Raw genomic sequence first — 18,118 nt, forward strand, 5'->3', positions numbered from 1 at the left:
ACGTTTAGGATAAAAGGTAATAGAAAAAATAGGATTGAGTAGAGGAATAAATAACCTATTTTGTGCTTACTTCATTGAAGTGAAGTACAGAAAGCTATTACTGCAGTATTTATTGTTTTTTTGTTTGTTCTCCGCAACTGACAAAAAAAGAAAACAACAAAAACGTCATATCAAAGAAGATTAAATTTCCTTTTTCGTATAAAAACGCTGATTTGACCTTTAAGGATTTAACCTAAATTTCAATTTTAATACTGCTATGATTCATTGAACTGACATAATTGAGCCATAAATCCTTATTGTGTTTTATTTCCACAAAACAGTTTTCAGAATTGAATCAAAGAATTACTTTGGAGTACTATTTATTTTAAAACCATCAAATGACGAAATAATCTTGGTAAGTATACTAAACTTCACAACCAAATAGAGAAAATTGGTTAAAAAAACTTTACCAAAAAAGTATATATTTTAGAGAAAAACGATGCAACAAAACAATTGAAAGAGTTTCTCGTTTCTGCAAACCAGTTGTGCTATCAAAATTTGAATTCGCTTGAGGAAAAAATCCGTTTTTTTTTCCTGAATTGATTATATATTAATTTCATTTTTCCCTGAAAACAATTGCTTCTGCCCATCATATTCATTTACACTTGTTTGCTATTCCTTAGTGTTTTTTATTCGGTTACTATATTTCAAACTCGTTGTCTTATATGGTTTTTAGCAGAATCTACATATGCAGTTGTGTCAGCGAAATCTACACTCAAAGGGTCTCTAGCACCCGTTTTTGGGAAAATTTCTTCTGAGGAGTTCTTTGTTTTTTCATTTTGATCCCGCAATTCGTTGAAACCGTAAACCTATTTCAGCCAGAGAACTAAGAAATTCAAGTAAGTCCAGTTTTCATCATTAAGTTCAGATAATGACAAAAAACTCATACATACGCAAAGGCGAATTTTCAAAAAATGTTAGAAAACTTTATCTACCTTTTTTTTAGGTCGACCAAATTAATTTTCTGAGCTCTCCCAAATCATTATGAGACCCTATTTTGACCAAATTTTCTGCGCCGCAGGCGAATTTATAAAAAACGGGCTAATTGTTAAAAAAAAAGGATTTTTTCAGCGTTTTTTGGAATATTTTCAGCAAAAAATTGCGTTTTTCGGTGCTCGCTCCCCCTAAAAAAGTATCTATTGACGTCTAAGGCGCCTTTACAAAAAATATCAAGATCGGGCAGACAAAACTGGACGTCATAAAATAGAACCAAAAGGGGAAACTTTTTGGTCGGCAGGGGGTCGAATCCCTGAGGGGGAGGGGGCGTCCCCCATAATCCGCCCCTGCCGATACATAATCAAGATTTTTTCCGTTTTCTAATTAATGTTTAGTTGGTTAGCGAGTTTGGTATAAAAAAAAGAGAGATACAAAAAGTGCTGGTTAACTACATCAATAGCCATAACATTAAAAAATCAAATTCGAATTCAAACTTGTCATATACTTAGTCCTGCGGTACAGGTACAGAGACACTGTTTACAAACTTTCGCATATCATTGTAGAAATGGCACCTTATCATAAACAATAGCTGAAGCATAATCAGAGAGTTCAACGTTCGATGGTCAGAGCCAAAAAAGTAATTTTCAACAATACACATTTATATATACATACGTTATGGTTCTTAATTTACTAGTAGTTTTACCTGTTCACTTCGGAACAGAACCTGCAGCGAGCGCTCCTGATAAATGATAATAATATTTTTGGTTACTAGTAAATGTATAAAAACTAAGAAGACAATCATTGACCTGAAAGCTCCAATTATAAGTTTTCTCTAATAACTAATTTTAATTGTCATTTATAACTTAACTAACTTAGATAGTTAACCACTGTGAATGTTGAGTTTTTGCACATCAATCAGGTTAACAGGATAAGCGTGTGAACACTTTTCACCTCACACAAGTTGAGACTCAGATGACAAAATTGAACGAAAAAATCATCAAGTTTTCGAAGTGGAAAACAGCTGAAGGTAAGTTTTCGAGAATAATTTTGTTTTCAGATATTTTTGCAAACATTAAATTCGCGTCCTTGACATTTTGTAATCCCTTAACATTTTAAGCTGAATTTTAGATTTACTCGAGTAAAGTTATTTTTGGAAGTTTTTGTAGGCCATTTTGAGAATCAAAATTATAAAAAATCAAAAAGTTTCTTGAAAACAAATTGAAAAAAATTGCGATATTTTTTTTTGATTTTTTATGATTTTTTTTGTTTTTCTAGTCATTTTTCTTCACAAATTGTTGTTTGATTTGCCTATTTTACTATAGCTGTCAAACGTGCTTGATTTCTAGTTTTTGTTCAAATCTTTTTATCGCCACCCAGAAATAACGACCCTTATTTGAAAAATAAAAACTTTTTTTGTCTGTAATGTTTAAAGACTATGGTCGGAATATTCTGTGCTACTTGCACCGTAACTGGCTATCCTTGTTTTATTTTATGTTTAATTTACGTCTACAAATTTTAGCGAGGAGCTGCTTGCTCTCTAATGTCTGTTGTAGAATCCTCTCTGATTTAAGAATTAGCTGAAAATTTTGTAATTTTTTTGTAATAAATGCTTGAAAATTCAATTAAAATGATTCTTCGGTCAATTGCTAGCTGAAAATATAATTTATTTGTTCTGTGACTTTAAATTTAGCCTAGGTTTTTCTTAGTCTTTCAAATTTGTTTTCGATTTTTTGAGTCTTTGAGTTTTTGATGATCTTTTTCCGAAGAAAACACATTCCGGTATGTAACGATAAAAAAGTACAATTTGAACATCTGCAAAATTTAAAGGGACAAAATGTTTTTAAAGGGAGGTTATGGTTTTTCGAGCTACGAAGGGACATATGAGAAGCGGTTCGCGGCTGTACATTGGTTAAAATTGTGATTTTCGATCGATTGTTCCGTTCGGTCGGCAAACCTATTACCAAAAAGCTCTCTTGTTTTTTTTTCATACAGATACCTTGAAATTTTTAGTATATATTTGCTGCTATATTGCTAATTTTTATCTTCTGATATCCGAGGAGGATTTCAGACCGCTTTTCCCGGGAAAATTTGCCTATAAATTTGAGTTTAAATACCGTTAATTGTTATTTGAAAACAATTTCCTGTCCTATCAAATGCAAGCGTTTCACAGCAAATAAAAAACTAGAATGCGGTAGCGAATGAGTTGATGTTGATGAAAACAAAAATAAGCAATTGTTTCTTTGTGCTCCGACGGATTATGCATCGCTCTCTATTTAAATTTCATCTCTTCAATTAACAATTCACATATCTTTGTTTTCAAAAAAACTATCGAGAAAATTGTTCTCAATCATTGATCTTTATTTTGATAATCGAATCTCTAGCAAGTCCAATATTTACTGGTAAGTGAATTTTTTTCTGACGAAGTTTCTCTATTATAATGGGCATTAAGATTGGAATATTGATTGACAAAATGCCATGAAAATGATTGAAAACTAACTTTTGTTGAATCTAGTTATTATTATTTATGAAAGTTAGTTCTTCTTTTTTAAGACTGTGGGGGAAATTTCACGCCTTTTTGTTCTTAAAATTTCTTTGTTGAGTATAAACTTTATGAATGGGAATTGTTGATTTTGATTCTGAAGATTAACAAAAAAATGAAAGTGTTGAAATGTGAACAGTTTTAATTTATTCATGTCGCCGTTACGCCCAGCATGGGAACAAAAAGTTCTTTATTTTGGCTGTCTCCAATTGGAATTTTGGGCGCCATTTTGAGAAATTTGGGAGAAAATTAAGGAATTATTAGTTGCCGCTCCCATTTTTTCAAATCATTTTCTTAAATTCATTGTAATTTCAGTTCACCAATAAATATCTCAACTTTTTAGCGACTGATTCCTAATTTGGTGTTTTCCGTCAGAAAAAAAATATTATTGAGTATAAACTGACCCCATCATTTCCGTATTACAGCGATCAGTGAATATTTCAACTAAAATTTCAATAATTCAAATAATTTTACGAACATCGCCCGAAAAGTGATTAGGTGAGCAATTATTTGACTACCAATTCTTCAATATTTTATAAGATCAGTTGGGGGCGTTCAACAGTGCCGAAGTACAACAGTGCCGAAAATGAAAAAGTGTTCAACAGTGCCGAAAATTTTGAATGATTTTCGGCATTGTTGAACTAGAATTATATTTTCGGCACTCTTGTACTTCGGCACTGTTGAACGCCCCTCTAAGGGCAACACAACAGTGTCGAAAATCATTTTATTGTTCAACAGTGCCGAAAATCATCAATTTTCGGCACTGTTGAACATTTTTTCATTTTCGGTACTGTTGTATTTCGGCATTGTTGTACTGCCCCCCCCCCCCCCCCCCCCGATCAGTTGCAATTGACTCAAATTAAAAACTTGTAAACGTTCAACAGCTGATGTTTTTTTTGCGATTTAAGACACCAAATGCTATGCCCTTTTCCGGGAAATTCCGGTTTTTGCCTGTCAACAAAGTCTATCAAAATAGTCTTATAAAAAGTATCATATAATGGCATCACATTGGTAACATTGGTAGTCACATCCGATAGAATCTATTTCTGAATTTTTCTTATCGCTACCTCCCCCCCCCCCCTCTCTACCGACTTCTGAACTTTACTCCCCCTGTGTCTCTCTTTCCCGAAAGCGATAGGGAAAAATCGTAAGCAGTTTTATATTCGTTGTTTGCTTAGATATTCAATTTTTTTTGAAAGGTGCCTATGGCCTAATAAATTCAAAAATTGGTAGTTTTCGAATGAAGATTTTGGGGAAAAAATATTATTTAAAATTAGCTATACACAAAATTATATTCCATTTTTGTTTCTTGCTGAAAGAATCTGTATGCAATAATATTAACATATTAAATCCGAGTCGAAAATAAAGTTTGTTCTATTTTGTTTTTCCATACTTTTCAGTGGTATGCTGAGAACTTTGTTGTGAAAAGTACAGGTCGACATAAGAGGTTGTTTTGATATACCTGTAATCATTGTTTTTGTTTATTTCTGTGGGCAGATTCAAAATGAAAGTGACCGAAAACTGAAATTATGCTGCAAGTTAGGTTTAGGGCGACCTTAATTTATTCATGGCTGCAATATAAACCGGGTGTTTACTGTAGCATTCACTATCTAAGTGGCCTTTTCTCTATAAAGTTGTTTGGCCAAGGAGAATTTGTAATTGGGAGCTCAAAGGAACTTGGAATGAGCCAAATGACCTAAAATAGCAGAAGGGATCACACGGAATAGGGTACACGGCTGAGAGCCCATCAGCAGGGTGCTTCCAATCAACCGAACGTCCTTGTAGCCGAAACATATTATTCTGTCGAAGATAATACATCTCTTTAAGAAAACCTAATTTTAACAGCTGTTTAGGATAGCCAAACAATATATTTTTGAGTCTAATTTGATTGAGATTTTATCCACGCAAAAAAAACAGGGCTTTTACATAGGCTAGCAAATTATTTAAAGTTAGTTAATTATTTTGAAATGCTCAATATTAACTGTTATTTTAAATTTTTGTCTTCGTATTACTTAACGGAAAACTATCGGTCCACTGAGTTTTCGGATTGAGGTTTAAAAAAGGTAGGGTAGTACATAACAGGGTACTTTTGATTTGGGTGGCGCTCGATTTGCGAGTAAAACAAGCGGACATTTATATTATTATTACTTTCTGAAATAATATCAGGCCTCTGCTGATTTAGAACTTCAATCATACTGCTCGATACTAACCATTGGGCGGGTTCAAACACCCGTAATTCAAAAAACCAGAAAAACAAATTTCAGCGAAATCTGCCAATTACTCAATAAATTTGATTTTTTCTAATATTTGCATTATCGAGATTTGTTACCAAAAAAAATTAGTTTTTGTTAAATTTCAGAAAAGGTTTCTTATTGTTTGCAGTTTTCGGATATCAGCATTGTCGGTTAGTTGGACAATTGTCGGCTTTAGCGGGTTCAGTTGTATCGATTGAGGGTGCAAGTTTAAAGGGAAATAGGGAAATATATAGGATAACATGAGCCCGTAGCTTGGCAGGCAAAAGTTACCCGACCGTGAACAAACTAGCACGGAGGGATTTGAAATCACCAGAGAAAGTTCACAACTGTTTGATACACGCAGTCAACCTAAGAAAATGGGGTACACTTTTATGACAAATTCAGACCATTTTGTTTTGTTTTCGAGTTAGTCGGTGCATATGGTAATAGTAGGCGTACTTAGTCAGGATTTCAAATAGGATTTGACCGAAATCGTTGGCGACAATTTTTGAGGAAAACCAAATCAAATTTGTAGGAAGTTCAATGATTCCAGACAGAAGAATTGATACATCCTGAAATGACAAACAAAATGATCTTGAAGATCACCCAATGTTGACAAAAACATTTTTTGATTAAAAAAAAACAAATAAAAGAGATGGATAATCAAACATTTCTGTAGAAAAATATCAACACAGAGATACATATAGTAATGAGTTCAAAGTAATTTTGTGCATATGGCCCATAAACGTGTTTGTGTTTGCTTCACCATTAGAAAAACTCTATAAAACAGTTCGACTTTTTTTTCAAAATGAAAAGTTAAGTGAAGTGGAAATCAAAATTGTCTCTCGGATGAAAACATCTATAATCATTTCTATCAAGCCTTTTATTACTTCAATCTTTAGCTATTGTGTTTCTGCAATCAGCGTATTTGGGTAGTGTAGTATTACAAACCAATTATGTGTACCCGGTAGCTGAGCGCAAAATGTAAGAAAAGTTCCAACCATGTTAATTAATGTCAAAAAATTCAATTTAAATGTTTTCGAAGTTAAATAATTGATTTTTTTTAATTACAAGTTTTTTTCTGAAAAAATGTTTTGGTGGAAAGATTCATTTCACTTTTTATTTTTTCTACCACCTTTATGGATAGCAGTAGATGCTCGTTTTGCGTTAGCTGGAGTTAAAAGAACACAAAGAACTTGTGTTAAGCTGAAACAGGGAACGGCTTCGTCGAGATTTGATTCGAAGCTTTCAGGACGGCCAGAACTAGTAGAAATACCTGATTTTTCTTGCGCTCGATTTTCGTTTCTTTGATTGGCTTTTTCAATTTGTGCTATAATCAAATGAGATTACTTATCTTGTGAAAAACTCAACAGTGCTGCTAACAAAGCGGCGGTCAATTTTCATATTTTGCTACTAAATTGGAACAAAATTTTGAACTGTTTGATGGCAATCTTCGTTAGTAAATTTGTTTCCAAGAAATTTGATAATTTTTCTCACTTGCGAAACTACTTAATCAGCGGCTGGTTTTTAAGATTCAAGAAACTTGTCCAGTTGCATCAGTTTCAAAAATCCAGAACGTAGAAAACCTCTGAGGTTAGCTTCGCGTTGCGCCTTACGCAAAGCTTGATTCTGGGGTGCTTAAGCAGGTCGAACACCCCCATATTTACAATCCGTGTCTGCCCATATTTTTTGGACATCGCATCAGTTGACGGAAAAATACAAAATCTTTAATTGCATCAAGTCTAGAGTTGTTCAAACGATGCGTTTCACAGCCCAGAAACTCTTGAATTGGCGTTTTTAATTTATCTTGACTTATATGGCCTTGATTCCATTCGCTTCCTTTTGGCAGCTCGTTATGTTTGTCAGGATGTTGCCGTCCGAGGTGCTCAGCTCCATTCGCCACCATGTTGTTTTTTTAAAGCTCCTGAAAAGTTTTTTGCAAATTCCACAAACATAACACTGTTTTTATTCCATCCCTTCAAATAATTTTAGGACATCGTCTTTTTTCAAAGACGTTTCGCGTCCCATTGATAATCAGGAAGCAAGCAAGCTGTTAGTTATTACGGCAAAGCTAGACGTAATCTCTCTTTTGAAGCGATTATTCAAAGAATAGCGGTTGCTGTGCAAAAAGAACAGTAATTTTCCTGCATAATAATCTAGAAGAAATCAAGTGAAGAAAAAAAATTTCATAAAATTCGAAATGAAATTGTTTATGAATTTTATTTGTTATTAGAATGACGTTTAAAAATAGCTGAAGTTTAAAAACAACATTGAAATTTAAAAAGCTCATAATTTTTGAGGCCAATCCTATTCAGAAATTATTTTATTGAGTCAAAAATATAAGATATTTCAATTAAAATTATCTATCCCCCTAATTCATTCGGATAATTTTAATTCCCTGACAATTCTAAACGTTTTTGTTTTTCATACCGTTGTTCCCAAATATCAACTGAATTTGATCAATTTTATTTTGAAGATGGTTAAAATTCTGAATCACTCGAAAACGTTTTTCAGCCAATCAGAGTTGAGTATTGCCTGCTTACTGACCTGTCTGCTTATGCCATGCTGGCATATGGGGAGAAGATGTCAATTTGGCCGAATTTTTTTTACAAGTTGAACAAATTTGGTCGGTTCTTATTAAAAATTACATGAAACAGGGATAGCCAGTTGCTGAGCAAGTATCATAGAATGAATCGATCACGGAATGTTCCGATAAAAATGTACAATTTTTTTCTTTTTTCTTTAAATTAGTGTCGTTTTTGTGTTTGGTGTGATAAAGGAACTACACGCAAGCGTAAAAAATGATGATTTTAGCATAACTGATGGCAGTTGTCCCGAAAAATGAGAAAAACTATCAAGCAAAAAGTAAAGTTATTTATTTTCTAAAAAAATGTTCTATTCTTTGCCCAAAAACTTTTATTTTTTGGAAACTTCTTATTGCCAAGGAAGCGCAAAATTAAGAGCCCAAAATTAGTTTTCCTCTTAGTAAAATCAAGTTTTCATAGCCTAAATGACCATAAGAGTTTCACTGACACAAAGATACAATCTGTGATGTTTACTTCACTTGAAATAAATTGAGTAGGTTTTTTTCGCGTTTTTGAGTTTGAACAAACAATGAAAATACTGAGTAACATGTTGAACGCCCCAGGTCCAGCGCAGTTCTGCTGCTTTCAGTTAAATGGTGGTGTTTGGTGTTGGTTACTTAAGCGATGGCACACAGTTTCGCCAAATGGGATTGGTCCATTTTCAGATCAATCCGGATAAAGAGAGCAAATAAAGCCGAATATATTATACGACGCTAAGATTTAACACGAAGTGTTTTAGTATATATTCAAAGCTGTACTACGCAAAATTTATAGTAGTTGTGATATTACGTAATGTATCGTCCATTTCGAACATTGAACTTTACTGTAGATAGAGTAATTCTAATTCTTTGTTTCTCTTTATACAACTAGCAAAAACCAGAAAGAACACTAATATTAAAAATTATATTTATCCAAAGTTGGACTGTTTTCCTTCCAAATCGCTATCCAGATATTAAAACAAATGCTTGAAAGTCCCTATTCCAATATTTATATTATTTACAAAGACTATTTTTGACCCGTAAGCAACTTTTACTTCACCCATCCCCGGAATATATTTATTTTTAGTTATTATAGTTTGCCTCTCCCCGTAACCTAAAAGAGGAAATAAAAAAATCAATTGCGCTATTTTACCACTTAAAAAACAGCCGCGTCGCCTTTAGAGCCAATGAACTTTTTCATAAATATGGAATAATTTGCACGCTATCATCGACATAATATTCTAAAATTCAAGAAAATTTTTGTCTCAAGTTATTATCTTCGTCAATTTCACACTATTATAATAAATACAACAGGCTCAAAAATGCCAATTGAATCGTAAGTAAGGAGGGGTCAAATCTTGCGTAAATATTAGTGATTAATTGAGATTTTAAGTTGAATATAGCCGAACACCAAAGTTTAAGGTTACTCTAGGATAGAAAGCTACACATTCACTGAGTAAATCACCCAAACTAGTTGTATTTCAGGTCTGATTGAGTGAACTTTTATTTGTTATTTATCTAGCAACGTTGAGCTTTAAAATTTATAAAACTGGCGTAAGTTTCGGGGCCTGACTTTTGAGACATGACCGCATGTACTATCTGCTTTCCGGTGATCTGTTTGTCTCATAATCCCAAAGGTAAGTTTTTAAATTGCCACAAAATACCAGAGCCCAGCCTAAAAGCCCAACCTAAAATAAAAAATCAGACGGAAAAAACTTTCTTTTATTTTAGAAACCGTTGTTCTTCGAATTTCTTTTTAAAAAGATTTTAAAAGAAAATACGTAATTGGTTATCTAACATGTTTAAAAGTGAGTACCATACAAAATAGTGGGTACAAATATGATAGTTCAGTCCCTAAAATTAAAATGGTTTCCCTCAGAAAAATTATTAGGCCTTAAAAACTTCGAAAACATGGCTAGCATTTGTTTACTTGGGTTTTTGAAGTTTAGTCAAAAATTGCTTGACTCATCTTTGATATTGCTTTTTGGTGGGACCGATCTATCATACTTGCACCAAATAGTGTTTGTGCTGACGTGTTTATGTTTTTTTCAACATTCGAAAACATGAAAAGGGGTGTGATTTGGTAAAGAGCTGAAAGAGTCAGTAACAAAGATAAACTTATTGAAAATATCCCCGAATAATTTAATTTTAACTTCAGTGTAAAATTTCCAGTCTGAAAAATTAAACTGAAAAGCGAAGACCGACCAAATTTTGTTTTCAAATGTGGTGTTTTTGTGTGTGCGATGAAAAGAAATACAAAAGCTTAGAAAACCAATCATGATCCAATCATGAAAAAACAAAACAATATGAGAACAACAAAATGTAAACAAAAAATCTTTTTCAAAACTTTTTGCTTTTTTATTTCTGAACTTTAATAATATGTTATTATCAAGGAAGCGCTAAATTAGGCTTCAAATTTTGTTTCCTGGAGTAAGACTTAATTTGGTGGGTATTCACAAGTACCAAAATGAAAACTCAGTCTCAATTGACCCAAAATAAAAAATCAATCGCGTCGGGACCAAAATAATCAGTTGGCCAACGACTACTAAGCCGACTAATTATAGCTCGGGTTTAAGGTCGCCGGAAGGCGCGCTATGCGGCCATAATCGGTTTTTATTTTTTGTAAAAAGTCCTACCCTCTGTTGGCAAGCTTGCAACACGTTGGCGCGACTGCGGCGGTCACTGTTCTGCTATTTAATTTTCTGCGGTAGATAACGAGTTTAATAATTCGTTGGCTCACAATTCGTCTTATCAGAATTTGCTACAAATTAGACCGCATTTTTATTTTGGTACAAATGAAATTTTGGTACAATTGGGAGTTCACCCTAAATTTCTCGCAACCAAAATAAAGCTTTTGTTTATACCTTCTTGCTCGGAATCGGACTAAAAAGAAACATTTCAAACCAGTTTTTCTCGTCACGAAGAAAACTTTTTGACAATTTTTTAGTGTCGATCAAATCGCAACTGAAAGTTTTTAACTTAATATATCAAAACAATTATTTTTATGATTATTTGAGGTGCCTGATTTTTGTGGAAACAACCAAAATAAAACTACTCGAACACAAACTTCCTTCCCGCTTTCAGTGGTCGGAGCAATGATAAATCCACATTTTTTGATAGGCTTTTTAAAACATAGCGTGTACACATGCATTTATTGTGAAATTAGAAAAAGAATTCATCGCCAAAATGGAAAATAGTTTCTCCACACTTATCGAATTTTGTCTGTGACAGGGGTTTTCAGACAAGTTTTTATCGATACTGAGAGATCTTTTTCAAATCATCTTTTTGGAATTAAATCAAACTGAAAATTTTTCGATAATGTATTACACTGGAGTTTCTTTGTGTTTTTTTATATAACATATTTTTTACAGAAACAATTTATCTCAAGTCATAGTTCCACAGGAAAATTTTTTTGAAAAAAAATATTCAGCTGAAATTTATTGTTATGGCTTTCAATTGGGTCTTCCGTCAGTCTCATTTACGATGGGAACAGAAAACTTTCAGTAGTTGTAGAAGTTGATTTGATTATTTTTTGTTCAAAATGGACCACTAGCTCAAATTTCAGTTCTTGTTTCAATCAAGGGTTTAAGTCTGATCAAATAACTCTTAATTAGTGATTTCAAATTCATGCCCTTCTACATAGTCTAATTAAAAACTCCTCAGGTTAGGTAAGTTGATCCGTAAGGTTAGGTTGAAAAGAAACGAAATTGAACACATTGATCGGTTTGCATCAAAGTTCAAAGTTTGCGTCAAAAGGCTGGGCTGAATTTCTAGTTCAAAATTGATTTAGTTTTTCATTTTTTTTTCAAAAAAAAATAAATCAAACTTATGTAGAAAACCTATGAAAAAAAATTTTAAGATCTATTTTTTTCAAAATAACTGAATAATTTGGAATCTTATTGCAAAACACCTCACAGATTTTGTGCAAAGCTATGTCATTTCTGGGATCTCTTTAAATGTTGGTTATTTTTCAGCTCCAAATGTTGGTTATTTTTCAGCGATGTCTGTTCAGGGGCGGATTTAGGGGGGGGGGGGGGACGCCTCTCCCCACCCCCTCAGGGATTCGACCCCTTACCGACTCAAAGAGTCCCCCCTTTTAACTATTTTCAGATATCCAATTTTGACTGACGGACCCTTAAATTTTCCGAAGGCGCCAATATATACTTATTTCAAAGGGGGAGCGCGCGCCAAAAAACGCGATTTTTTGGTAAAAATTTTCCAAAAAGTGCCTAAAAACGCCTTTTTGGCCTGCTTTTTTTTGAACAGAAATTTTGGCCGAAACAGGGACTTTTTAGTGCTTTGGGAGAGCTCGGAAAACTAATTTGGTCGACAAAAAAAGGTCGACAAATATTGGAAAAAGTTTTTGAAAATCCGCCCCTCTCTGGAGAAAATCTTAGATCCGTCCCTGGATATGTTAAAGATTAAAAGTTATTTAGGTCAGAAATTTGAGTCCAATATGAAATTGAGGCATAGCATAGCTTTCTCAAAACATTGAGTGATTTAAGGTCTTGAAGTCTTATCTGCCTACATGCATTTTTGACATCTGTGAAATATCAAAGAATATTTTAAGAAAACTGTAAAGTTGAAGGACCTAAACAAATGTTTACCTAGTAAGGTTTTAAACTAACTTACGATTGATCCGAGCTATCAGATTGGATAACGATGTATATGAATCGGACATTTGACAAACAAAGAGTTTAACTTATTTTAGGATAATCAAATTTGAATAGATGTTCACTGAACCCTATAGGCTTAAATCACAAGGGCATCGATTCTTGTTTAGATCTTAATTCGAAACTAGATTTCGATCTCTAGGGAAAATTGAGCCGAAATTTAGACTATTCAGAAATCTGTTCGTATAGTTTGAGGTCACCCGACTCCATTGGTACAGTTTTTGGAATAGTTGTCTAGTTTGAGAAAATAAAAATAATAATATTGTTGTCAAAGAACTTTATTTGATTAGTCGATCACAGATTATGGTAATCCTAACACGTAGTTTGAAAAGAAAAATTGCAAATCAAATTTTACATTGAAGTATTACGGTTAGTTTTTCTTTTTGAGAAAGACAGGAACTTCAAATGAACTTTTAACAGTAACCGTTATGAATTACCCTTGTTATCATTTCATTTACTAGTAAGCAATGATTTATTAACCAATGAGTGAAAAAAAATTGTTTTAGAATTTCTTCGTGCAAATCATCTAAAATCTGCGAAGCGAATTATCGGCTAAAGTAATAGTTACGCAACGCAGTCTCTTACATCCGAATTCAATCCAGGAAGAACAGGAAAAGAATGAAATCTTTCATGGAAAGCAATTGCTCCCGACATGACGTAACAAACGACTCCAAGGTAACCACATCATCACTGACAAGCAATTCGGGTCTACTCGGCACGAATAATAACGAGACAACGCCACCCGGTAAAACGACACTCGAAGGAAACTTTAACGATGAAAAGACAGAAAATCACGTGGTGGTCGAAAATGGAGATCACGTGATTAAATCAGGTCCTGTGGAAAATGACGCAGATGACGATGAACAAATTGATGTGGAGAATTCAGATTTGGAAACTTCGTCCGAAGAAGTCAAAAGCCGAAACAAAAAACAAAGTAAGATGAACAAACCATTTTTGAAGACTTTTTTTCAGTTCCCGTAGAACTTAATGCATGTCTTTTGAATTAGAGACTAGAAATTTTGACATGATTAAGAGCGTCACACGGCGTATAGATCTTGTGATCAGAACGTCAGAGATCGCGTGTGGTGTTTTGACATGAAACATTTCGTATGTTGTCTGCTCTGATTGCAAGTTATCCTAAAAATCATCCCCATAGGAAAAATCTGCTGCTCGGAGCCACAATTATTTCCCATTTGAGGTGTACTCACGTGAAGGGCGGCAATTCGCAACAAGGCACTGCAAGTAGAATACCCTTGCTCCGCTGCGCTTACATTTTCACGCTTTTTTCTGTGTTTTTTTTAGACAATCAGATATGTCATAGGTATTTGGTGCGTTTAATTTAATTTTGGTTGTTTTATTTTTTTTCTCACATTTCTATTATCTCTCGAATAATTAGCATATTTTTTATTTTTAAAAAAATGTCCGTTTCAGGGTTTGCCACCATATCTCCTAATTGTTTGTTTATATAAAAAAAGTGTTTTTTTTTGTTTTTACAAACATTTTTCCTTTTTGATTTAAGTGTTTGGATGAGAAACCAAAAACATTTCCTAAAATAGAACTATCCTTTTCGGGTATTTTTGTTTTATAGAATTAACGAGACATTAATACACGCCTGCATTATGAAATTTAACTAAAACAGAATAGATTTTGGGTTCACTCAGCGCCACTTTTGCGGTAGTTTATGAATACAAATATTTATTTCAAAGGTTTCTCCTAAGGTCAGATTTATGAAAAATCTTTTGTTCCTAGTTTGCCTTTAATCGCAGCTTTGATTTCTTGAGTTTAACCGGCAGTATTAACGTTTACTTTCATATCGATAACTGTTTTATCTTTTGTTGTTACTTTTCGGGGCTTAAGAAAACAACAGTTTTTTACAGTCTAATTAGGAGATAACTCTAAATAACAAAATATTTCTATTTGAATTTTTTCCACCCTGAGGATATATGTTTCGTAATTTAAGGAAAAATAAATAGGTACTAGGCGGATCGCTAATAATCATGTCGCCACTGCTTAAACGAATTTTTCAGGCGTGCAATTTTTCTTTTATGAAAACGCCCGCTATCAGTCATTGAAAAAAATCGGAGGCATAATTCGGCCTGATGGCTTGTTGACAAAGTGTTTGCAATATTTTTCAAATGTTGTTTTAAATATCAAGGAGTAAAAGCGATTTCTTCGGCTCTCTTCTCCTTCTATGCGTTTAGTATGACTTCATTGGCATACAAGGAATCTCCAATTTGGCGTTTTTAGAGCGTCATTTTTGACGGCAGGTCTACTTTATTCTGTAGAATAGGCAAAAAACGCAAGTTTTCGAATCAAAACTGAAGAAGAGTGTTAAAGCGAAAAAATAATTGCTGGAGATCATTTTTAGCGTATGTGACAAAATATGTGATGTGACTTCATATAAACTGAAGGTTAGGTTAGAAACTTCTATCAAACCATATTTTTGTCAAGTTAATACAAATCAAACGTTGATTCAAACTTAAATTAAATATAAATTATGCTCTCTTCGTTCCTTTTGTCTAGAATTTTAGAATGATGCTTCACTTAATTCGAATCATTTATTTTCAATTATCACATTAGGAGTCTTAATTATTGAAAAGAAAAATGCACAACCAGCTTATGAAGAGCACTTGGTGTTTGTTGCAATGGTTCTATGCTATTTAGAATATCTGGTGTTTGAGATTCTTACTAATGTATTTGTCGCTTATTTTATTTTTTCGGTATATGTTTGAGTTTTTGGTATATGTTTTTGGCACAGGTTTTGACAAATCCAGTGGCACGTTTGTTATAACAGGTAAAAAACATTAGAAAATAAAGAAAATTTACGTTTATAAAAGTTTCACGCTGTAGTAAACATAGTCTTAGAAGCTAAGTTATAAAAAATAAATAACCTACCACGTCTATTATATTTTAATACATATTTTTACCTTCACATTCTGGTAAAACGTGCCAAATAGATTTTTGCATGCAAAAAACACAATTTATTCTGGTTATTGTTTTAAATCAGTTTCGTAAATTGATAAAGTAAGTTTTCCATCTAAATTTGAACTATTTATTTTTTATCTTGACATACCTATTTCACTGAAAAATTTTATGTGCATCAATTGGCATAGCGGTACTGCTTTTAAACTTTTTTGCTGTATTTAACCGTATCTTGGTTATTAAGTAAAAGTTGATTTTAACTAATTATCTCGTTCAAAATTAGATAAAGTTATTTCAAGACTGGATAAGGCATGCAGGCAACAGGGAGCCCCCGCTATTTCTAATAACTAGCCTTATATTTTTCAAGGTCCGCCTTTAAAAAAAATAGTCCCTAAGTTTGTTCTAAGACAATGCTTTAAGATAATGCTTCTACTTTTATGTTATTTTTTGGATAATTTTAGGAAATTCTATAATAACCTTTAATGAATTTTGTGGGAAATTGCTTAGAATTAGTTAGAACTCATAATTACCGTTTATTATTGCTTTTAGCTGATAAGAAAGAAGTTAAAAATGAGCCACTTGGAAAGAGCTCAGAATATGGTTGCGATTGGTGTCACGACACTTTCAAAACAATTGAGCAACTAAAACTCCACGAGCTGACTTCGTGTCCAGAGTTGCAACAGCCGAGAAACAATCTCTCACCCCCGACTACAGGCAGCGTCCCCTCGACCGAATCAATTTCGAAACTAATCAGTCAAATCACAAAGTCACAAGAGAGTCATTTTGCAGCGCCCGACAGTCGTGTTCATACAATTCAAAAACCGCCGCCCGCGAAACCTGATTTTTCAACTTTAACTAGCATTTCACAGTTTTCCCCATATGGTAACTCCTCTTCGCTTTCGCCGACATCCGCACCCAACTTTGCAGGAGCGACTGCCGAATCTCAACAACTGAAAGAAGTTTTAGACAGGTTGAGCGCTCGGAGCCGAGAACATCTGTCGCCGAGTGAATCTCTAAATTCGGGAATTTTAACCGAACAACAAAAGTTTCTAATCTATCAACATAATCAGCAACGAATAAGACAACAGCACAGCCAGTTTTTAGCGAGCCAACACAGGAACTTCCAGCAAAGCGCTGCCGCTTACATATCGTCACAAAACTCAGGAGCTTATCAAGAGTATCTAAAAAGGCTCAGTGCTTCGAATTCTCTTCACGCGTTAAACGAAGCTATTCGCTCTGCCAAAATGGCCAGCAAATCTACCCCTCCCCCGTTGGAAAAACCAGGAGTGATCGTACCCCCACCCCCTCAGCTTCTGAGACCGACTACTCAAAGCTCAGCCGAGATGTTCAAAGCGTCCGAGCCACGACAATCATTGCCGGAAACGTCGACACGACCCGCGATGTGTCATATTTGTCGGATTCAGTTCACAGACATTGAGTACTTAGCACGTCACTACATAGACAGTCACCCGTCGTTGTTGCCAGGGTTGAGTCCCACAGGTTCCAGCGTGTCACCGGGTCTTCAAGGTATGGGGTTCGGGAGTGGTAGCCAGTTCAGAAGAATAGCTGGCAGGACTGACTCTGTTATCCAACCCCACCCTTCCAGAGTAGATATTTCCAGCCCACTCTCAAACAACCCCCACTTTCTAGCATTATCTAATCAAGGGAAGCTAGCGATATCTTCTCTGCCTGTAGACGTCTCATCCGCTCACCGTGAGATGCAACATGCTCGATTACCACCCCCACCTGTAAGTATATTTTATATCATTTTGCTTAGCGGAAGAGTGGGGGGGGGGATTTTTTAACTGGGGGCTTGATATATAGTGAACTAGCAATCACATCCTATAGTACAGAACATCTGATACATTCTATTAACATGCTTCGGCATTTAAAAGATTTTTGTTCAAATAATAACTGAGACTCTTGACTTCTTTTTTGGCTGCTAATTTTGTTTCAACATCAACTTTGTTGTGATTGAGACTAATTTACCTTAACTGAAGAAAAAAGAAAATTGAAGAGTTTGGCAATTAGGGGAAAACTTGGTTTTTATTTTAGTTTTTCTTTGAAAAACTGCTAATTGCCAATTTTCTCAAATTGGAAAAATTACTGAGCTTTCTCTCAAATGAATGAGTTTTTCTTGATTTTTTATATTTTAACTGTCGAAAAAAATTGTAATGTCGAATTTATTAAAAGTTTGCGTGACATTTTTTAT

At 34.0% G+C, this 18,118-nt stretch overlaps 1 protein-coding gene across 7 annotated transcripts in view; it reads left to right on the plus strand.

Annotated features, from left to right (window-relative positions):
• Window positions 1–275: 275 nt before the first annotated feature.
• LOC134847625 (uncharacterized) overlaps window positions 276–18,118 on the plus strand; it is a 30,093-nt gene continuing 12,250 nt past the window's right edge. The window contains exons 1-3 of one of the 7 annotated variants that reach the window (XM_063864770.1): window positions 276–394; window positions 13,491–13,918; window positions 16,456–17,654. In XM_063864770.1, the coding sequence (XP_063720840.1) occupies window positions 13,603–13,918; window positions 16,456–17,654 (1,515 nt within the window). In that variant the 5' untranslated portion in view covers window positions 276–394; window positions 13,491–13,602. The other 6 variants (XM_063864766.1, XM_063864772.1, XM_063864773.1 and 3 more) reach the window with 6 other exon arrangements.

Source organism: Symsagittifera roscoffensis, chromosome 6, assembly GCF_963678635.1.
Source record: "Symsagittifera roscoffensis chromosome 6, txSymRosc1.1, whole genome shotgun sequence".
In the NCBI taxonomy this organism is placed as follows: domain Eukaryota; kingdom Metazoa; phylum Xenacoelomorpha; order Acoela; family Convolutidae; genus Symsagittifera; species Symsagittifera roscoffensis.